The sequence below is a fragment of the Equus przewalskii genome, chromosome 26, assembly GCF_037783145.1.
Source record: "Equus przewalskii isolate Varuska chromosome 26, EquPr2, whole genome shotgun sequence".
NCBI classification, from domain to species: Eukaryota; Metazoa; Chordata; class Mammalia; order Perissodactyla; family Equidae; genus Equus; species Equus przewalskii.
Window position 1 is genome coordinate 17,765,918 of NC_091856.1, and position 23,009 is coordinate 17,788,926.

General features: G+C 44.3%; 2 protein-coding genes across 2 annotated transcripts in view; one reads left to right on the forward strand and one right to left on the reverse strand.

The window, feature by feature from the left end:
- LOC103565843 (major allergen Equ c 1) overlaps window positions 1–23,009 on the reverse strand; it is a 195,798-nt gene that overhangs the window by 142,402 nt on the left and 30,387 nt on the right. The gene's annotated exons all lie outside the window — the stretch shown is intronic.
- On the forward strand, window positions 9,571–14,128 carry LOC103567483 (major allergen Equ c 1-like). The gene is made up of 7 exons (XM_008544166.2): window positions 9,571–9,861; window positions 10,213–10,349; window positions 11,091–11,164; window positions 11,839–11,949; window positions 12,308–12,409; window positions 12,587–12,632; window positions 13,854–14,128. Exons 1-6 carry the CDS (start codon window positions 9,697–9,699, stop codon window positions 12,604–12,606), a joined length of 609 nt encoding a protein of 202 aa, XP_008542388.1. The 5' UTR covers window positions 9,571–9,696; the 3' UTR covers window positions 12,607–12,632; window positions 13,854–14,128.

The window sequence follows — 23,009 nt, forward strand, 5'->3', positions numbered from 1 at the left end:
TACGAAACATAAGTTTACAAATAAAAGTATTAAGAATTTCAAGACGATGAAAGCAAAGCGTTAAATCAAGCATGGGCCCTTTTGAGCCCTGGGCTCTGTGTGACTGCACAGGTGGCACTCCCAGGAAACTGTCCCTGCTCAGAAGCACATGCACACGCCCAGCCCTATGCAACTAATTTGTCAGTTTACTGATTGACCCCTGCAGCCTAGGAATCAGGATCCGAGGGCCTGGTGCCCCGAGCCTGCAGCCTGAGCTGAGCGTGGAGCATGTTGATGGCCTAGTGCAGGGCCGCCCCGGGGGAGAGTCAGCCACCAGAGAGCCAGGTGCGCTGTGGGACTGTGGGCTTTGTGCCACCAGTGGACACTCACAAGAGGGCATCCCCAGAGCCTGCAGCTTGTCCAGGGCCACCTCCAGTGCACCCACGTGCGTGAAGAACATGAGCATCGGCTGGGCATGCAGACTTCCCACGACCCGTGCCTGCACTGAAGGCTTTCCATCATTCGGCCCCTTTTGATGTGATTTACACTGGAGCCTCATAGTGTAATGTCATTCATATCTTTTCTTCTAAAAACTTCCATTTTCCTTAAAGTCCCTTGTTGCTTTATAGTTTTATTTTCCTTATGTACCTCTCCCTTATTCATTAAGCAGCTCTTAGAGGCGTAAATTGCCTTTTAATTATTTCTTGTCTTCCTCCTCTTTCTCTTTTTTTTTCCTACTCCCACTTCTCCTTCTTCTTTTAAACCTGGAGCCACATTCCTGGGGCTCTTCCCCGTCTCCTCTTGTGCCAACTTTCCTGCTTTCTCTTGGAACTTTCCTTCCCATCATCCTTGGCGTTCCCTTTGCTTCTCTCTTATGTATCATCCCATTTCCACATCTTTCTTTTGCTTTGTTTCCTTCCTCATTTTATGATTCTCTTCCTCCAGAAACTTCCTGATAAAGGATACAAGGAAGCAAAATTGTTCAACTCTTCATATGGGAAACTGTCTTTATTCTGCTCCCACACTTGATTGCTAGCTTGGCTGGAGGTAGAACTGTAGATTGAAAATCATTTTCTCTCAGAATTTTGAAGATATTTCTTCACCACTTTCTAGCGTCCAGGGTTCCCGTGAAGAATCCCATTCTTATGTTGTATGTGACCTATTCTTTTCTTTATAACTCCTAGGCTCCTTTCTTTTTCTCCAGTGTTCTCAAATTTAAGTGTGATGGTCCCAGTTTTTGGAGTTTTTCATTCACCAGCATATAAATCCACTGTGTCATTGTACATTCCACCAACAATGTATGAGAAATCTGGTTGTTCCACATTCTTCCAATATTTGGTGTTGTCAGGTTTTTTGGTTGTTTGTTTTTTGCCATTCTGGTTAGTATGTAGAGATATTTCATTGCAGTTTTAATTTAAAAATATAAACAAACAAGAAAACATCAAAATAACATTTGTTTGCCCCTCCCTCCAGAAAAGAGTAGTAACATTCTTATTGGTTGAGGAATTTGGAAAGAAGATTTTCATATGTTGTTGCTGAAAGTATGAACTTATTCATGCATTTTGGAGAGCAATTATCTATCCAATAAATCTTCACTCACTGTCTGTCTACTATGCCAGGCACTGTGCTAGGCGTGAGTATAATGGGGAATAAGATAGGCTCCTGCCTTCATGGGAAAGACAGATAATAAAAAAATAAAATAAACACAAGATCTTATACATCATTTCTGTGCTAAGAAGAAAATAAATGGGTGCCATGAAGTAAGAACAGGGGTCGGTATAGCTAGCCGGCAGGGTCATAGAAGACTCTTCAAGGAGGTGATACCGAAGCAAGTTGCATAAGTGCCTAAAGGTCAAATGTGCTTAGCTCTTGACTGAGAGATCCCCTTCCAGGCATCTGGGTTACAGAAACCCACGCTCACACACAAACATCTATGTGCAGGGTGTTCTCTACTGCCTCCTCTCTCACCCCACCACAAGCCATTCCAGCTCACAGCAGCCAGTGTGACTTTCTGAAAACTCAGATCTGATCATGTCATTTCTCTGCTTAAAACTCTTCAATGACTTGCACTTCAGATAAAATCCAAACCCCTTGCCGTATAGAGCCCACAATGATCTGGCCATTCCCTATTTATTGCTTAGCTTTATTTCACACCATCCTCCCCCTCTCTCCCTATGATCCAGCCCACCCTGCTCTGTTTTCTATTCTTCACATAAGCTAAGCCTTTGTACACACTGTTCCCTAGGATCTGAAAGCTCTTGCCTAGGAGCTTCGTGTGGTCGGCACATTCTCGTTCTTCTGGTCTCTTCTCCTAAGACTGGGCTTCTTGACTACATAGGTGGCTTGTGTTCTGTCAACTTGGCTAAACTGGGAACTATATTTCCCAGTATCATTTTCCCTGTACAGTTCCAGTTAGAGTTGGCCAAGAGAGGAGCTTGGATGAAGTTTGGAAGGCAGAAGTAAAGCAGTGGCCATTACTCTCTGAAGGTCACTGTAGTGAGATGTGGGGATGGACAGAGAGATGCAGAGGTGCCCGGCAGATTCCAGCTTGTCCATGATCTCCCTACCCTCACCGGCCCTGTTTGACTCTGCTTTCTCGCTCCTGACCTTGCTGACCGACAACAGCCTTGCACCCACCCACAGAAGGGCACAAGGGGCATGATCCAAGGATCCCAATCCTACATTGGTGCCAGGAAACTGGGGCTCACAAAAGATGGTCCGTGCAGCCAGTAAAACAGGGAAACGAGAGGAATCCTGAGCACTGTCCGTCTGTTACGCTTCTTTCTCCGCAACACACACTGGGTGAGGTGGACGTGATGATTCCCGTCTGGAAGAGAGAAAAGAGTGGAAGCCCAGAAATTATCTAGTTTGAACCATTTGGGGGAGAGCGCATTAATAGTTTTTACTAATTATTTTCAATATGCAAGTTTCCTAGGTCTTTGATGGACTGTTTTCCTCTTTTGAGAAAAGTTGGTAAAATGTTCACTTGAGAGGAAGCTAAAAGATTTGTAAAAATATAACCAGTGACCAGCCAGTGCCCTGAAGTGATTTATTTTGTCACTGGTGTGATTTAGGCTACTTATGCATCTCCAGAATCACAATGGGAGTGGCTCTTGTTTCATTCCCTCACTGCTTTTGGCTTGTTCTTGGAAATTCAAAACAAAACACTCTGACATGAAACATCCAAAGCAGGATTTTTGACATCCACATAGCCAAGGTCTTACACTCCTCTATTCTTTATTTTTCACGTGTCCAGTTAACTCCTGCTTTGTGCCGGAGAACAAGCAGAAACAAGCTCTCCAGTCCTTGGGGAGTTTATATTCAATTCAGAGAGACAGACAATAAGCAAACAAATAAAACAAACACATCATAAAATTGCAGGACTATGTGCTATGGAGTAAAACAAAGCAGGGCTCGACAGTGGCTTTGTGGAGAACAAGGCTTGCACAGATGTAGGAGAACCGTGTTTGAGATAGAGGAAACAGCAACTGCAAAGGTGGTGAGATGGAAACAAGCTGGACATGTTCAGGGAACATCAAAAAGGCCAGTGAAAGACGGAGCAGGCTAGGACGTGAGGTGGGGCTTGGAGACATCGACACCAGAAACAGTTCACATGGTTTTCTAGGCGTGATAGGAAGACAATGGAGATTTTTTTTTCTTCAAAGCAGCAGTTCTTTGGAATGAATGGTGAAATCCAGACTGAGGGGCAGAGATTAGATTTTTCAAAATTTTTGCACAGGAAGATTCACCCTAAGCTAACATTCATTGCCAATCTTCCTCCTCCCGCCACAAAGCCCCAGTACCCATTTGTGTCCAGTTGTAAATTCTTCTGGCTCTTCTATGTGAGCTGCCTCCACAGCATGGCTACTAACAGACAAGTGGTGTGGTTCTGCATCCAGAACGGAACCCAGGCCATCAAACTGGAGTGCACCGAACTTTAACTGTTAGGCCATCAGGGCTGGCCCATCACTGGAGAGTGAGCAGTGGAGTGAAGTGATCTCATTTCCATTTTTATAAGTTAGCTCTGGAAGCTGCATAGAGAATAGGTTGCACTTGAGAATGGAAATCAACAAGATGAAGACTAGAGCAAAAATCCATTCTACATTTCTCATATTGGCAAAATAACAGACTGTCCAATTTTTAAGGCAGTCCATAATATGTACCAGTTCTGTGCTCTGCTGAGACTCTTCGGCTAATAGTTGCAAACTATATGCATATATATAAGACAAAGATTAGCAAACATTTAATACTCCTGACTGCAGAAAACTTTTCACCATGCACAGAGGAAGAAGGGAAGCAGGAAGAGGCTGCTCCAGCAGCAGCAGTGTGGCTGTGCAATGCAGCTTGACCCTCCAGCTGGCCACAAGGAGGCGACAACGCGCCTTACTGCACTTCTTTCCTCTGGTCCCCTCAGCCAAGCACTGCACCATCAGTCTGCCTCTTTGCCAGCTTCCACCAGCTTCATCTGCGACCCAAGCTGCTGATAGAAAATGGAGGTATGGATTCCTCTCCTTTCATCTGTGGGATGAGCTGGAACAGGTGCAAACATGGACAGGCACAGAGATCGTGGAGAGGCTGTTCCCCTCTAGCCCCACAGGAACAGGTCCTTCTAAGGCCACCTCTTACCTTCAGGAGACTAAATCAAGTGGAAATTTTTTCAGTCCTCATTTTCCTTGAATTTTCATCAGTATCTGACCTGTCCCCTCTCTCCTTCATTTTGCTATACGCTAAATTAAAACTCCATTGAATAAAGAACACTCTCCAAAACACGAGTGAATGGACTAGACCGCGTGCAGTTAAGCTGAACACGACAGTCATGTAACAAGGAACATCACACAGGTCAACGACTGAGCAAGACTGCGGTACAAGGGCCTATCCATTTCTCCCTACCACGGGCCTCCTCTGACATGCTCCAGAGCTCCCCGCTGGGCTGAAGGAGCCTTTGTCAGATCTATGTCATGGTCTGGTGACTGCCCTCCCCTAATCCTGCTTCCTCCCTTTTTCCTTTCTCAAGTACTACTCCCCAATAAACCTTTTACACGCATAATTCTGTCTTGGCATCTGCTTTCCGGAGGACCCAGATGACACAGATAGGATATTGTTAGCTCCAAGCAACCTTTCATTGGTGAAGGGAGTCGATATTTTAGAACCGGATTTGAGCCAGTACCAGCAATATGCACACTCACCCTGGAGGCTGGGGACCAAGGGGTCCTTCCACTCTGGCACATGAACCAAAAAAGCTTGTGTTTCTTGTTCTTCTTCTTGGCACTGACTATGCCTTGATATTCTATAACACAGTTTGAATGTTCCCACTGGCTTTCTCAATGAGTGAATTTTCCAATTAAGTGTGACTGAAGACAAGGTCACTAAGTCCTTTTCCAGTCAGCCAGTTAGTTTCAATCAAGTTGCCTGGTTTAAAGAGACTGTATCTGGTCATATGTGAACTCCATAAGTCCCTTCCCATACCCTGTTATGATTTAGGCCAGGCCTTTCTCAACTACCTGGCAGACTGTCACCCTCCTCTTGGGTCACTTATAAAATGCCCTATATTTGGTGTTGGATGAGGAAGTCTTAATGTGGTTGTTGACCAGGTACTTAATTTGAAGTTATGAAGGGAAGGGCATAGTTTTGATTTTGGTATGGAAACATCTCCTACTTCCTTATTAGAAGAGCTATACTCCCCAGGTCATCCATCCATCCACTCATCCATCAAATATTTGTTGACTGAGACAGTTGTTACTTGTCCTTCGCTTGATCAGATTCTTGCAGCTACACCCATAGGACCACATTTTGGAGAAATCTACATGCAGCTTCGTCAGTAGCAACTACCAGGCAGACAACTCTGAGGGTCTAAAGCACTACTTGTCCCTGTTCCATCTGTCCTTCGTGTCAGAAACATCAAGCCTCAACCTACATAGTGGAGTTGATAAGAGTAGGGGCTCTGGGATCAAAGAGTCTTGGGTCCAAATATGGGTTCTCCCACTTACTGGCTGGGTGATCTTGGTAAGCTTAAACTTCTCTGAGTCTTAGTTCATACCTCTGTAAAACAGGATAATGGATTAAATGAAATAATATTTGTAAAGCACTTGTCTAATACCCACTGAGTTCTGACTCTAATTCTGAGATCAAAAATTATTTTTATCTGTCCCCTGGACTGATGACATATGTACTATTGCAAAATGCATCTCCATTATAACTATTTGCCTTGGTAAGTGGATTCTGGCACAGTCTCTTGCTTGAACAAACATCACTTTGAACAAGACCTTCTTTCTTTGATTGCCAGACTGTTTCTAAGTTTGTTGAAGACTTAAGGGCCTTATATGTAAAAGTAGCTGATGCAATTTGACTGTAATGTAGTAGTTTGGATTCAGGTGTCAATGGCACATTTGAAATGGGGGAAGATGATTGACTATTAGCTCTTGGTTCTAGAAAGATTGGTAGATATTTGGGGCCTGGAAAGCTTGGTCCTGGAATGACCGGCTGCTCTTAACAAGAATCAAGACCATACTCAGTTGGTTCCATAAAAGAGAAGATCCGAAGGCTGGTTCTTCAAGGCGGCACCAGAGGATGGGGTGTGCACTTGGTCCAAATGCAACTGTTGTTCTGACAGGCGCACCAGAAGTGCTGTCTGTCCCCTTGCAGAAAGGAGGGGGTCTATTCTCTTGGGGCCCATAGGCTGGCAGAACAACCCAACTCTCACCCTTTCTCCTCAAAACTTTTACTTCCCAGAGGACCCTCCCTTTCCCTCTCCACTGGACCAGAGTTTATTATGACTTGTGTTTTGTAGGGAAAGCTCTGCTCACGTGGAGGGAAAAAGTTCTGGCTCCGCCCCTGGAATTGGGTGGTCAGTCTATAATTGAATCAAGTCACGTTTTATTTTTTCTCCTTTCATTCCTCTTCTTCATTATTATTGGCTTCTCTGTTTTCCTATATAATTTTTTTTTAACTTTCTATCTTATAATTAGATTGTTTTCAAATCATCTTCGCACTGGCCACAAGTTTCTTGAGGACACAGCCCCTACCTTTCTTATTTATTCAGCCCTCAGAGTGCCTGGTACAGGCCTGGTGTAGAGTAGGCATTTAATAATAGTAGCTGAATTAGGTTGAATCATTTTTCAAAAATCCTTCAGTAGCATCATCTCCTAAAGCAACATAATACACCACAGACAAAATTACTCTACAGTCAAATGCTGTATTTGGATATCTTGCATTATACAATAGAAGTTTTACCCATCAATGGGTGGCCAAGTGACCTTTCATCCATTGAATCCTTTTTCCAAGTACTTACACTATCATTTAGGAGATGATAAGATCAGTGGATACTTTTTATTTTATTTTATTTTGTTTTTGTGTCATCTTTTCCCATCTCTACCTCTTCCTATCCTCCCCAATATAAAAGTAGATAATTCATTCACCTGTGATATTTATCAATCACCTACAAGTTGTGAGATTGTTTTCAGATCATTATCCCACAGCTCCTACCACGAATATTTAATGCAGTACTAGAGTATTATTTACTCTATTGTAAAGCTAAGCGTCACTACTGATTGATTTAATATTCATTCAGCTTTTATTTTTGCCTGGGTTTTCTTTCATCAAGTCCCTGGCTGGACCGCGTCACACGTCTTGGGTATTTTTGCAGCCTTGACCTTACTGTCTCAGTGTTTACAGGCTGTCCTGGCGATGTTCACACTAACCACCAAAAATGTGGAAGATTTGAAATGGAGGTGAACAATCAGAGAGGGGAATGGTCAACTCAGATCTTAGTAGATAAGATCATCCACAACATAGGACTCTGATCATAGCCTTCAGTTCTATGCTCTCTTTCTACTCCTGTGACCCAATAACATATACTAGGAGGTCGCTACTCAAAAGTAATATTTCTATTTTCAACAGGATTTTCTATAAGGTCCCTTTTATTAACAAGAATGTCTAGTGTTTTTAAGAGAGGATTTAGTGCACGATCATTCCAAACGTGATCCTCTGTATCAGGTGCTATAGTAGGTACAAGGTTGAACTAGAAAGACATCTCCACCAGAAGCAGAAAGTTACAATATAGCACCATGACCTAAGAGTGCAGAGTTAGCCATGGTGGTAGGATGGGCTAGAGGTGATGTGTGCAGCAGTGGTAGCTGACTCTCCCCTCAGCATCATAGCCAGGAAGACTAGGGTTCATTTTGAAAGCCCGGTTGCTCACAGGCTGCCATCCATTCTTGGAAAGAATCAAATGGAGAGAATAAAGTACATAGTGTTTGCCACCGTTTATCAAGCTCAGTTCCTCCATCTCAGGAGCAAGAAAACCTACAGCCAGCCCATGATGGCTAAAGATCTATAGGCCTCAATTAGATACCAGTTGAGTATGAACTAGGAATGAGCACCCAGGGCCTGGGATGACTTTTCAGAGCAGGCCACAGATAGAATGCCACAGCTCCTAGGGTCACTGCCTTGTGCACAGCTTCTCCCATGACACTAGCTACCTTCTGTTGTAGGGGGTGCAGGAGGGGGCCATTGGCACAAGGCAGAAATAAGCCATAGCTCCAGCCGGGAGCATAGGAGCCTAACTTATAGGATTCTTCTCACCCAGAATCCTCTTCCCACATGCTCACCATATCTACATACCCTCCCTAACTTTTAAGACCTTCCCCAACTCCCACCTTCTCCAGGAATGATACTCTGATCCCACCAGCCCAGTGTGTGCCAGACACCATGCTGAGGGTTCTACGCACATCATCCCATTGAATCCCTACAGCAATCTATAGGCGGATCTTCCCCCATTAAGAGGAAGTGAAGACTCAGAGAGGCTAAATCAGCTCTTAAGGCTTCAAGATGACGAAGATAGGAATGAAGCCCAGGTCTACATGACTCCAAGGCCTGTGTTCTTAAGCACTTTCGACATGAAGCCACCTCCCTAGCATCACCCCCTTTCTGACCTACAGTGGTCTGGACTTGGTCTCACTCAGATGAGTTATGTCATATGCTTGTAAAATTAAGTTTTTATTGAGTATATGAAGCACTGCTCCCCCTTCACTGAAAGTTGCTTGAAGGAAGGGACGACATCTTGTACTTCTCCATTTCTCTTAGGGGCCTATGGTATAGTGAGGTACACATAGTGATTAACAGTTGTTCATTCATTGTGGGGAAAGGAAAGGCTGCAGGGGTTGAGTTCAGAGAATACAGAAAAGGAGTTAAAATGTACTGAATATCAGACACCATACTTTAAAGACATTATTTTATTCAACACTATTTTAATCACCTCTATTTTAATGCTTTGTGATTTCTACCAAAGATATTATCTTTGGTAGAAACAGTTTCTTTGTTTCTGAGGCTAGTGAAAGTGGAGTAACTCACCTAATTCTGTATGTGATGTGAGTGGTGGAACACAGATTCCCCACACATTCCATTTCCCAGTTATACTCCATTCTTGCCACAGGCACAGCAGTGGCTTTCTGATTGCAAGCCAGATCCACGGTTAAATCTGCTTCCAAAAGGCAGCCCTTTACTGCACCCAATATTTTTGTTGAGTATGTGTTGTGAGAAATTTAAAGCCACCAAGTAGATCTAAAAGATAGGAGCATGCCAAGTTTCAAAAGGGCAGGAACAATCCTTGGCCTCCCACCAGGGAATGACGGACCACTTCATGGAGTGGGAGGAGGAAAGATGATGCCCCGGGGACAAATTCTGGACCCAGAATGGATATAAAGAGAGAGGAGCTGGGGAATGGAGCCACCATCAGGGAAAGACTCACTCCCGGTGACTATAGAGGAGTCAGTGCTGTCCCCGGCCAGGATGAAGCTGCTGTTGCTGTGCCTGGGGCTGATTCTTGTCTGTGCCCAACAGGAAGAAAACAATGATGTTGCACTAAGAAACTTAGATATTTCAAAGGTAGAGTCAGTAGGGCATAGTGACTTCTGACTGTGGGGGCGGTTCGGAGGATTCTGAAGCAAGGTGGCTCTGCCAGAGGGCAGGACATATGAGACAAAAGGAGTGGCTGCAGACCTTGAACTAAGAGCAATTGTACCATGTTAAAGAATGACAACACTGGGGGACCTCCATTCTCCCTGGAGGGGCAGTGGAAAGAGCCCTAGATGTGGTGTCAACTGACCTGGATTCTAATTCCCTCTTCACATCAGCATTATGAGTCCTGGCCCACAGGACTGAGTTCAAGAAGACAAGGCTTCACGTGGTATCCCCTATCCTCTTTTCTTACCCAATCATTTTATTTATTTATTTCAGATTTCAGGAGAGTGGTATACCATTATCTTGGCTTCAGACGTCAAGGAAAAGATAGAAGAAAATGGTAGCATGAGGGTTTTTGCAGACCTCATCCGTGTCTTGGACAACTCTTCTCTGTACTTTAAACTTCATGCAAAGTAAGTCTGGCCTTTTTCACTTGGGAAAGGAAAAAGTGAAGCCTGAGTATGGTCTTGGACCTCTATACACACACACACACACACACACACACACACACATTCACACACACACACACACACACGTACACCTACATTCTGGGCCTGTATCCAAAATGAGAGTCCCTCATCTGGCACTGATCTAGGGCTTGATGAACCTGGGGTTTTTCTAGATTCAGAGATAAGAATTGGTGACAAGAATAGATTTAAATGAAAGTGGAGGAGGTAAGGGGTAGAGAGGTATCAGAATCTTCAATAGTGTTAGAGGATGTGTAATCAACAACCTATCTAGCTCCTGAATCTCTCTTACTGGTTGTGTGACCAAGAAAACTCATCTCTTCCCACCCAAATTCCCCTTGGGTAAAAGAGGATGATAATAATTCTCCCTCGTGGTTTTTTGTGAGGACCAAGTGAGGTAATGTTTATTTATCTGAGAGGCTGGCACATGGTGAGCACTCAGCCAGTTATCAAGACAAGTAGCTGTAATAACAGTAATAGTGGGACGTAATGGTAGAGTAACAGGGGTAGGAGTAGTTGACTCATTCTCAAAGTATCAAATAGAGTGAATGATGGAAATAAAAGCTCTTTGAAAATTGCACAAAAAATTGTTAAACAGTAAGTGGACAGAAACTCAAGTTACAGGTAGAGTGTGAGGGGGCTAGCCCCATCAATATCTCCATGGTATCACCTCATTCTGCTTTACAGGGTAAATGGAGAGTGTGCTGAGTTGTCTTTGGTTCTTGACGAAACAGAAGAGGATGGTGTATATAGTGTTAACTGTAAGTATACAAAAAAGTCTTCCTAAATTCTACTTTCAGCTGCAACTAAACTCCAATATCTTCAAGATCTTGCTCGATTACTGATCAGTGCTTATTTAGGTAATGTAATGGAGGCCATCTCATAGCTAGTATCCTGAATTTGGGAGATCTTGTGCATAAAAGCCAATGCCTGGCACATAATATCATAAATAAAGAAAGCAATTTGGTCATATGTACCTCCAGCAACCAAAAAAAATTGGCAAAAAAAAAGAAGTAAGTTGGCAGGGCAGTTTATCATTCCTGCCCAATTTCTGATGACGCCTGGTGGCCATTGCCACAGTACACTGCTCAGGATATCGCACTGGGTATATAATGTCAGAGGGGCTTATAGAGAGGACAGAGGCACACAGTTGGCAGAGATGGCCAAGAGAGGTAGGTGAGTCTAAGGGAGCATGACACAGGGTGAGTTACCACTGCAGCGGAGGTTTTCTACCATAGTAGTCAACCTAACAAGGAGTCCCTTAGGAGTCGCCTGATGAAGCCCAGGGAGATGCAAATGGAACGCATTAGCTATCACTCTCTATTTCTTCCAGGATATCCACTTGAATTTGGTTAGTGAGAGAGAATAAGTAAAGGATTTTATTTGCTTCCCATGGACCAAAGAAGCTCTGAGGAGTGTTCTGTTTCCTCCACAGATGATGGATATAATGTATTTCGCCTAAGCGAATTTGGCAATCCTGACTATATTATCATTTATCTCGTGAATTTCAACAAGGACAGACCATTCCGAACATTGAAGTTACACGGTAGAGTATTTTCACGCTGACACTCATCTTGGGGTGGGGAGAGAGGGGAAGGAAGGAAGCCTTGAGACAAAGTGGTCCTCCCAATCTTATCCTGGGATGTCTCTCCTCCTCTGAAGAGAGATACTCACCTTTGGTAACTCGTCAGGCTCAGTGATGGGAAGAGGATGAAATCTCTCATCATGCCAGAAGGAGATTCTAAAGATGTCAAATTCAAGACAGGTTATATCCCATCCCCAAGACTCTCCCCAAGCACCCAATCAGTGGCATCCATCCTCCCATCCACCTGGAGCCCCGCGCCCCTCATGAGCCTCAGTGACAAATATACAGGACACAGTAGTTACTGTCACTCTTCCTACAGCCCGAGAACCAGATGTGAGTCCAGAACTCAAGAACGAGTTTGTGGAAATTGCCCAAAAACGAGGAATTGTGAAGGAAAACATAATTGATGTGACCAAAATTGGTAAGTTCAGCTATCTCTGGTTTTCTCTTCCTAAATTCCCATGTTACTGAAAGGAGAAACCCAACAGAAGGTGATACCTCCAATCGGTCCCCTTTGTCCTAACCTGGAGAATCATTTGGTTTCTCTCTGGGAAATAAACTGCAGTTGGTTTGAATGTGCTCTGCTCTGCCTCTACAGATCGCTGTTCCCAGCCCTGAAGGAATGGAGTGGGCCAGGCTTAGAGGTGGGTGATCTCTGGTGGTGAGGGGGTGGCCCAGGGATCAGTGCCTTCCAAAAGCATTAGGGGTTTATGTCTAAAGATTACAATAGAAATAATGTGGTAAGGCAGCTTGTGGAGAGAGCTTGAAATTTGGAGTTGGAGCACCCGGGTTCAGGACCCTCTCCTACCATGAGCTTCTGAGCAAATGATCTAAGCAATTAAAAGGGAAACAATGATGTCTACTTACAGATTTACTGTGTGGATAATAAACTTGGTGAAAACGGCTTAGTGATTGATAATGTACTAAAAATCATTAAGATTTAAAGTTTTGGGGCCTGCCTGGTGGTGTAGTGATTAAGTTCATGCACTCTGCTTCCATGGCCTGGGGTTCGTGGATTTGAATCCTGGGCATGGCCCTACACACTGTTCATTAAGCCATGCTGTGGCGGCATCCCACATACAAAAAAATAGAGGCAGTTTGGCACAGACGATAGCTCAGGGCCAATCTTCCTCAAGCAAAAAGCGGGAGGTTGGCAACAGATGTTAGCTCAGGCCTAATCTTCCCCACCAAAAAAAAAAAAAAAAGACAAAGTTTTAAGTGGGAAAAGAGTAATAGCATGTGAGCATGACAATCAAACACATTCTGTGTTTGTGGTCCATCTTCCAAGCCCAGACGGCCATCTCACCCTCCAATTTATGGTAAAAATGGCTTCCTTTGATCTCTGCATGGCCTTAACTTCTAATCTGGGAATAGAGATGTCTCACCTTCCAGTTGTCTTCTGACTTGGAAAATGGACTCTGAGTTTCCTCATCGGCTTCCTGCCTCAGATTTACTGTGGGGCTTCATTCAGACAACATATGTGGAAGTCTTAGCCACTACAGCTTGCACAAAGTCAGCACTTCATCAAAGGTAGCCATGGCTTTGGACATTATTTTTCAAGTTATCAAAAATTCTTCAACATTTCTAATGCTGAAGATGGCAGAAATGAGCCTAGGATCCTTCACTGCTTCCATTCTTTGCACCATAGACTCAGCTGAGGGAAGGGTAAGATGGAATCAGCACTAGAAAAAGTCACTTACTCAGTGTCCTCCCTCCCACTATTCTGGCAAATAGCAGAGATTAGAAGGCAGGTTGATATCTGTGTCTTCACCATTTTTCTCTCTAATAGACGTTCTCTTTGTCTTCAATTCAATCCATAAGTGCTTAATAAGTTTCTGTGTTTGCTTTCTCATTGGCTTATGTAGCCGAGTGACAGTGAATACTTCCTCACCTGGGCTCCTGGATCTTCCCTCCGTGATCCCCATGACATCTTGTGACAAGTTCTGTGACCTGATTTCCATCACTATCGCACGTGAAGGCATTATCTCTGCATCTTCCAGATCTTCCCTAATTGTCTAGGAAGACTCCTCAACTCACCAAGAACCAAAGGTTTTTCCCAAATTTCCCACTCTCTCTGCCATGCCCAGAACTCGACCATGCTGAGACCTTCCTCTACCTGATCAATAAATGATTAGCCTTGAAGTCATGTGACTTGTCTTTGTGTGTGTGAGAGATGTGGGGCCGACAGCAAGTGAATGAGGGGACTTCCTTGGCCCTGTACCCATAACCCTCCTCTAGCTTCTCAGAATCTTCCCTGAGTTTCAGGATTCTCCCTCCTCTGCAGTAATTCTCTGTCCCTGTGAGGGCTGCTTGCCCTTTGATTTGCCTATTTCTTAGTGAGCTGCTGAGACAAACTATAAGACTTGTCCTATAATTTGCCCCATCCTACAATTCTCTTTTTCAATGAATTACTGAGAGACAGATGCCACTGAGGCTGATACCACCTGGACATGTTTCAGAGCATGGCTCCACATCCCAGCTTCTCTGTGTCATCCACCCTATGAGATGGCCCATGTCCTTTCATGCTCTTGGGAAACCTCCTTCAACCACTGCTGTTACCCACTGTGAACATATTCAGTGAGACTCCATGACACGTGAGCAATACCTATCCTCAGCCATCTGTACTTGGTACAGTCAAGAGGCATCAAGCTGGCTAAATGTTACCAACTTTTTTGGAGAGCTTGCAGGCTTTGGAGAAAGGAAAATTAAAGATCTTCCTCCACTTATCATCTTTTCCCAAGAGTGTAAATGTTACGCATGGGTGTTGGGGCAGAGCAAGATGTGGGTGGGGGTTGTCATGAAAAAAGAATGACTCAGTCATTACGGACATTAGGTTATGGAGAGAAGGCTTTCTAGACATCTGATGCTCCCCATATCTTACTCTGCCTCAGGATCAGAAGATAAGTTAGGTTCAGGCTTATGGCTCCTGACTTAAGCACTTGATTTGGTTTGCTGAACTATGACAAAAAGCTATGCAGAAAATCAGTCAGTCATATCTGAATCTTTCATTTATAAATGTTAGCATTTAAGGGACAGAACAGCTGACATCCAGTAGGGCATGGGCTAGCATTTCCTTGAGATAGCTGAGAACATTAACTACCATAGCAATCAATGCAAGGAGGGCCACTTTGATGATGGTAGTGTCACAGGTCAGGAAACTGCAGCCCAGAGGGAGGCACAAAAAGACCCTCAGCTGATCCCAGGTCAAGATGGCAGCTTGAGCTCACACTGAAACCTACCCTCCAACTCCAGACATTTTATGCAAATGAGGCATGAAATGTTAAGAACACTCAAAAGCAAGGAGTGAAGACATTTATAGATCAGAAATGGAGCAGTTCTTTTTGCAAGAAAAGAAAGAAAACAAATAGGAATGAGGTGTGTAAACAGGCCAGAGCAGCACTGTCCTCTGGGATCTGAGTCCAGATCTGGGTCACATGTGCAGGGGTCGAGACAAGTGTAGCAACGGCCAGGTGGGGATGCAGCTGAAGATGCACACCTCTGAGAAGCAGGGGCTGAGTGAGAATGAATTTGAAGACAGCTCCTCTCCCTCACCTGGGGTCACAGAAAGGAGGCATCACCACCCATTTGAGAAAGAAAAAAGCAGCCGCTGCTATCCTGGAACTGGCCTGACTCCCATAGCGAGGCTTCCATTTTATCACAGGCTGGCCTGATGCCCACGGCTAGGCCAAGTTGTTCTGCTGGACACAAACAATCTCATAAAACATCAGCATTACACAAAGTCACTCCAAGATCATAGAAAAATAAGATCATTGTGCAATCTACAAATATGCCCCTCTTTCTGCTAAAATGAGTGACTGCCACTTCTTTACTGATTACAGCTTTATCCTCATGCTTATCTCCACTCCCTATAGACAAGATTTACTAGGATATAAATCAAAGACTTGCCCCTGCTTTCTGGTAGCACCAAATCTAGAGCTTCCTTAGATCCCCCCAAATCCTATAGCAGGTTCTTCCTAATGCTCTCTTACTGAGATACCCATGGTCCCCAATGGTGAGCATTCTTCCTAGCTGCAATAATAACCCAGCTTATTCAACTACAGGGCTGTTGCTGGTGGTCTTTGGTTGAAGAGTATTAACATTTTTTTTTTTTTAAGATTTTATTTTTTCCTTTTTCTCCCCAAATCCCCCTGGTACATAGTTGTATATTCTTCACTGTGGGTCCTTCTAGTTGTGGCCTGTGGGATGCTGCCTCAGCGTGGTTTGATGAGCAGTGCCTTGTCGCGCCCAGGATTCGAACCAACGAAACACTGGGCCGCCTGCAGCGGAGCGCGCGAACTTAACCACTCGGCCACGGGGCCAGCCCCGAAGAGTATTAACATTTTAAGGACTAGAACCCAGGCCCACTCCATGCATGTGCTGCCTGGAATTCTGGGAAGCACCAAGCTAAATCACAAAATGCAGGACCTGGTTCAATGCTATGCACCCTATAGGGACGCCTACAGGGATTTTGATCTGAGCAACCGGAAAGATGGAATTGCCATTTACTCCAGTCAGCTGGAAGAACCAGCTTAGTGGGAAAAGATAAATATCTCAGCTCTGGACATTTCATTAGTTTATCTAGCTAGGCTGCTATAAAAAAGAGACCCAACCATAATCCAGTATGGTTTAATGAAGACAGAATTAATTTTGCTCTCCTAGGAACAATCTGAACTAAGTGTTCCAAGTTGGTTGGCAGCTCTGTCCCATGTAGTCATTCAGGAGCCCTGTTCTTTCTATCTTGTTTCTCCACCAACCCTAGGACATTGTCCTCACCTGCGTGGTTAAAGCTGAGGTGCAAGAAGTCAGGGAAAAGAGAATGTGATGGAGGCATGGTGTTATGCCCACTGTCCTCTGTGACCCCTGGCTCTGTGAGGTTCTTCCTTGTCACTTATGCCCCATGGCCACATCCACTTCCTGCTTGTGCAGGTTTGGAAAGATTATTTTGAGGATTAATGAGTCACCCGCTGTCCCTATAGGCCAGATTCTAATGTCTTTTGGCCATGCAAATTCCTCAAAAACTTAGTAGGCTTAGTAGGCTTAGTAGGCTTGGTAGTATTTGCCTCTTGACTATCCCAACTGCGGATAACCAGACCCCCAAAATCGTATCTAGATATTGATTTAAGCCTGGAAACTGATATTTTTCCGGATTGGCCTTTATGCCCTGCCCAGCCGCTCTGCTTTTCACAATTTGATGGTGGCTACTTTGAGGCCATCGAAAACAATGGATTTGGGTGGGGTGAGCCCTTAATCCCTTCTTTGCCAGCAGGCTCACAACCTTTCATGACAGCAGCATTCTCTCTGAAGACCAGACTTCCACTTCACAGCTACTACTTACAACTGCTTCACTTTGGGTAAAGAAGCAGTGACCCTCACTCAACTTAGAGTGAGGCTTCAGGCAGAGGGCGCCTCCCTTTTCAAAGCTGTGCTACCTTCTCTCTCTGCTTGCAGCCTGGCTGGCTGTAGCCTGAGTCCCTCCCTCTTGTCAGTTTTGCTGAAAGCAGCAAGAAGTCCTGCACATGATACCAATATTCCAACACCTTGAATCTTTTCTATTTCTTCCCCCAGCTACAGCCTCTGTCAGCACATGGTCTGTTTTCCAAGGTACAGCAGGAACCATCTGACCAAATGTTTTCCCAACATGTAATGAGAGTTACCAGCTTTCCAGGCTCTGACAGCTGAAGCCTTGATGCCCAACACCATCCTTCCAGTAAACGGACCACATCTTTTAGGTTCTCTCAGTTGCCTCAGCTAGCAAATCTTCACCATACCCCGTATACTTTGAACTGCCTTGGGTAATTAAAGTCATGATAAGGGCAGACATTGCAGTCATTATTGAAGATCCAGGTCAGTTAAAGGACTTAAAACCTTTCGGAGAATCACTTCCTTCTCAGGTGCTGGGCTCCTGTAACAGGGCCATATGATCAACTCCCCAACTCTTTGGGACTTGGATCTGTATTTTCTCTTGTTCCTAGCTTATTGAGGCCCCTAACTTTGATAGCGTGACCTTCCCTAGTGGGAGAACAGGGCATTCTGATTCCTACAGAAAGGAATGCTTCAGTATTTTTGACCCTATTTCATAGGTCAAGAGCTCCAGAAACCTTTTGGTGTCTCCTTTTCCTGATACTCCTTTTATGCCACACTTTTCTTTTGAAAGGTTTCCCTCTTTAGCATTCAGCACCAAGAATGTGGCTCCAGTATCCAGCAAGAATTTTAACATGTTCTCCGCCTACTGTCGAGGTCACCCAGGACTCCTAGGGCCAAATGGGGAGCCCCATGACCCTGTCACACCTCATCTTTAGTCAAGGGAAGGTGCTATGGCTTTGTCCTGTTCAATCCCCTCCCTCTCTGGGGATGCTTTGGATAGTCCTGCCACTAATGCCCTTCCCGTCCCTCAGTGGGGGCCGGTGTCACTTACCCATGGTGTCTTCCTTCTCTTCCTTGCGTTACCTTGAGCAGACTGGAGAGCCACAGCTAACAGGGTGGCTTGCCTTTTCTCCTTCTTGTCTTCTTTTTCATGATCATCAGGGTCATTGGGATTCCACCCAGGGTGAGTCCCTGGCACAGCCTGTTCACTAGGCCTGTGAATGACTGAATCTGGGTCAAATTCATTATCTGCTTGTTCTCTAGCTTTTAACGTAACAGCTGACTTTTCCTTGGCCTTAAGGAGTGTAGTTAGCAGGCTTTGAGTATCTGCCCTGGTTGGATTATGAGTGGCAGATTTATCAATTCCTCTGGGTCAGCTCTCAATCCTTTAGTGTGTGCCTTCCAATTATTCAAATCAGAGGTGGAAAAGGGGATGCGCACATTAATGTTTCCCCTCACCGTCACGTCGCTGTCTTAGGGGATATATCCCAGGTGTGTAACTGGTTCCTAATCTAGTTGGACTGTCTGGAAGAGAAGGGTGAGGGGTCTTTGGTTTTGGAGCTTAGATTCCACCTTTAACTCTTCAGTAAGACATAGTGCTGTGAAGTTCTGGATATAAGGGATTTCTTCCCATCTCTTGCTTCCTTTGCAAAATAGATCTAATGGTAGTATGGTGTTAATATTTAGTGTCTAATTTTCTGGCCATTTTTTCCCCATCCTCCAGTGAATATTGCGGCCAGGCTGTGTTACAGAAAAAGATCACCTGCTCTCAGGTCAATGGGGAATACCCAAAGGCCTTCTAATTTTGGAGTATGCAGCCCAATGGGTTGTCCTCTGGGATGGAGCTTGGTCTCCCCATATTCTATCATCTTCTTATCATCTGTTTTCAACCTCCCAGGAGCAACTTGTAATGGTTAGTGGTGATGCAGATGCCACAAGGTTGTGCCCAGAGGAGGTTTAGCACCTTGACAACCTGAAACTAGGCTCAGGCCAAGTTTCTTCAGGCCAAGTTTGGCTCTGATCAACCTAAATCCTTAAAGGGAAAATAAAGGTTTCACCCAGGGGACACTGACAGGGAGGGCCAGGAAAAAAGAGACCTAGGAGTCCAGACTGTGGAAAAACAAGATTGATGTCGAGCATCTTCAACAAAAACAAACAAACAAAAACAGACTCAACAACTCCAGAGGGGTTTTAACCTCATCTAAGGGGACCCCTCCTCTGCTTATAGGCACAACACAAAGACAGACTCAGTGACTCCAGAGGAGGCCTTGACCCCTCACCTCATCACTCTAGAGGAGATTCCATCTCCAGAGGGGACTCGAACCCCTGGCTAGTCAACAAGGATTACTCCTGTTTCACCAGAGCTGAGCATCAGCCCTTCCAGAGTGACCGGGTCATGCAGTCCTTCCAACCAGAGGCCCTGAGGCAGGCTACCCCCAGATGGACACATGAACCCTGAAGCCAGGCTCTAACAGGCAGACTTTGTGAGACAGCTTAAAGAAATAACACTTACAGCTGTGCTGTGGGGCCGGTGCCACTCACTTCCATTGAGACATCCTCCGAGCAAAGAGCTCATTGTAGCCGCTGGGTCTCCCGATGGGGCAGCGATGTCAAGCCGGTGGTACAGGCACCACGAAGGGGCAAGCCCCATATTGGGGGCCATTTCTGCTACCGAACCAAATGGATTCACCTCCAGGTAAGTTAAATAAGACTCTCCACCAGAAGTGGTTGTCTCACAAAGTAAGGTATATTTGTGGCAAATAGGAGACCACACAGAATCACTTCCAAAGTCATGGCCTCCCCGAACAAAGGGAAACGGGGACATTTATTTCTGATGGGGAATGCATATTCAAAAGGGAGAGGGGGGTATTCACTTGCACAGGCTCAGTTGGAATGCATGCTTCCACATACACTGCAGGTTATGGGAATAAGGCTTAAGATCCTCCTGGAGAGATCTCAGCATTAAAAATAAGGCAAAGGTCATAGGCATAGCTCTTGTGGTGAGGCTTGGTCTGGTTCAGGGGGGTTGGCGATTGCATCTCCTTAACATAAGGCAAGGAACAAGAAGAATTTGGAACAACAGTTAAAATATCCAAACCCAGCCTTGAGTTCTTCAGGGTAACTAGTCGGTGACACTCCTGCTTCTTGGTACACTTTGCTCAGGGACTAGAGGGCCAGGCTCACAGCTGAAACCCGCTGGGAACTTTCCACCTTGATCTTTAAATCCAAAGTTGTTTTTTATGGCGTCAGCTGGGTGGAGCAGCGGTGAAGTTAGCACGTTCTGCTTCGGCAGCCTGGGGTTCACCGGTTCGGATCCCGGGTGTGGATCTTTGCACCCCATATCAAGCCATGCTGTGGCAGGCATCCTACATATAAAGTAGAGGAAGATAGGCAGGGATGTTAGCTCAGGGCCAATCTTCCTCAGCAAAAAGAGGAGGACTGGTGGCAGATGCTAGCTCAGGGCTAACCTTCCTCCAAAAAAAACCAAAGTTGTTCTTTATTAATTCCTTATCACCCTACAGTCCCTTCACTGCCCACTGAAATGTTCTTAGGGTCTGAAAACAAATTAAGTCAATTAAAGGAAAGGAAAGCAATCTGCTGCAAAGAGCACCAGGGAATAATATTCCAAATGCAGGCTAGTGTGAATTAGGATTACTCAGTACATCACAGATGCCGCACTTCCTTGCAAGAGTTAAAAATACATGTAAAGAAAGTCTACTTGTGTATCAAAAACACAGTTACGAAGCTCTATTCTTGGCATCCAGCTGGACAGGAGAAATGGGTCCTGTATTAGTTTCCAGTTTCAACTGTAACAAATCACTACAAATTTGGTGGTTTAAAACAGCACAAGTTTATAATATAGTTTTGGAGGTGAAAAGTCTGACATGGGGCTCAGTGGGCCTAAACCAAGGGAGCCCTGTGTCTGTCATTTTATTCATATCATCTACTAAGTCCTTTCTTAGAGTTTTAAAGTTTTCTCCTTGGTAATTTTCTTGCATATTCTCAGTTTTTGATTTCTATATACTTTCATAGTTTCTTTGTTTTTTTGTGTTTTTAACTATTAGGTGTCGCAATTAGTTTTTTCTGATACAGTCGTCCCTCAGTATCCACGGGGGATTGATTCCAGGGCTCCCAGCCCACGGGGGATTGATTCCAGGGCTCCCAGCAGATACCAAAATCCACAGATGCTCAACTCCCTTACGTAACCTGGCCTCGTGCAATCAACAATCCAGCCCTCATATCTGTGGGCTTCACATGCACGGATTCAACTTAATTCCTCCGTATCTGCGAAATTTTGATTTAGGGGAGGTTGAATCCACTAATGCGAAACCTACAGAAATGGAGGGTGAACTACATAAAGAAAGGTTATTGATTTTCATAAGTTGATCTATCTAGTGACCTTGATGAAAGTTTTTATTAGCTATAACAACATGAGTTCTAATACTTTGTGGATTCAGTTAGTTTTATAGGTATATGATCATACTATCTACAAATAATGTCAATATATCTCTTCTATTCCTTATACTTCTCTCCTTTTTTTCTTCTCTTCTTATAGCTTTAGCCAGAACCTCCAGGAATACTTTAAACATTGAAACTGTAGAGGAGGGAGAGATATCCTCTATCCTGTGGGGCCTTCTGGCTGGGCTACAAACTAAATTCACATGAGACAGAATAACGGGAGAAAATCAAACAAAGCTTTATAACATGTATGCATGGGAGACACTCAGGAAAACTGAGAAACTCACCAAAATGGCCGAGGCTGTTCCCTTAAATACTATCTTCAGCTAAAGACAAAGGAGGGTGTTGGGGGTAGTGGTTTGGGGCTTCAAAGGGGAGGAAGGCAATTCACATGGAAATGGAAAAGCAAATGTTTGATAAACAGAACTTTGATAAGAGTGGGTTTAGCAAGGATCCTCCCAGGCTGTGGGTACCCAGAGTTATCTGTGGTGATGGCCTGTCCTGAGGACAGGCCTTATCTTAAATTTCTTTTAGGCAGTTGGGGGAAGGTCAAAGTTTCTTTCAGAGTCTTTTGTTGTTAAAAATAATCAGGGCAAGGCAAAGAGACACAATTTGAGGTGGCCAATTCTGATCCCCTCCAAAACCATATTTTCTATACCAGGGGTTCGCAAACTATGGCCCATAAGCTAAATCCAGCCCACGGCCTATTTTTGTACAGCCCGTGAGCCAAGAATGTTTGCAATTGATGTGATACTGGGAACACTAATTTTCAACTCCAATTGAGCAAAATGTTATTGAAAAATGAATTCCATTCTTCTAATAGACCTGGATTCCCCTGCCCCCAAAATTGTACTCAATATTATATTTTGAATTTTATCAAAAAATATGGAAATGTGTTTTCCCTATTACTATATTAGTACCTACATAATACCTTCGATTTTCCCTCTTGGTCAAAGCCTAAAAGATTTACTACATGGTCCTTTATAGAAAAAGTTTGCTGACCCACTTTTCTACACTATGGCCTTTCCCCCTGACTGCTATTTGCTATAGTTATTTGTGCTACACTTTGCCCCAAATAAACATATTTGTGAAATTGAACCCTTCAGAGTGCCTTCAATAAAATAGGCATTAAATTATATGATTGAGGGATTATGGAGATATTTTAAGTTGTCCTGTTACTGCTCCCCTTTAAATATCAA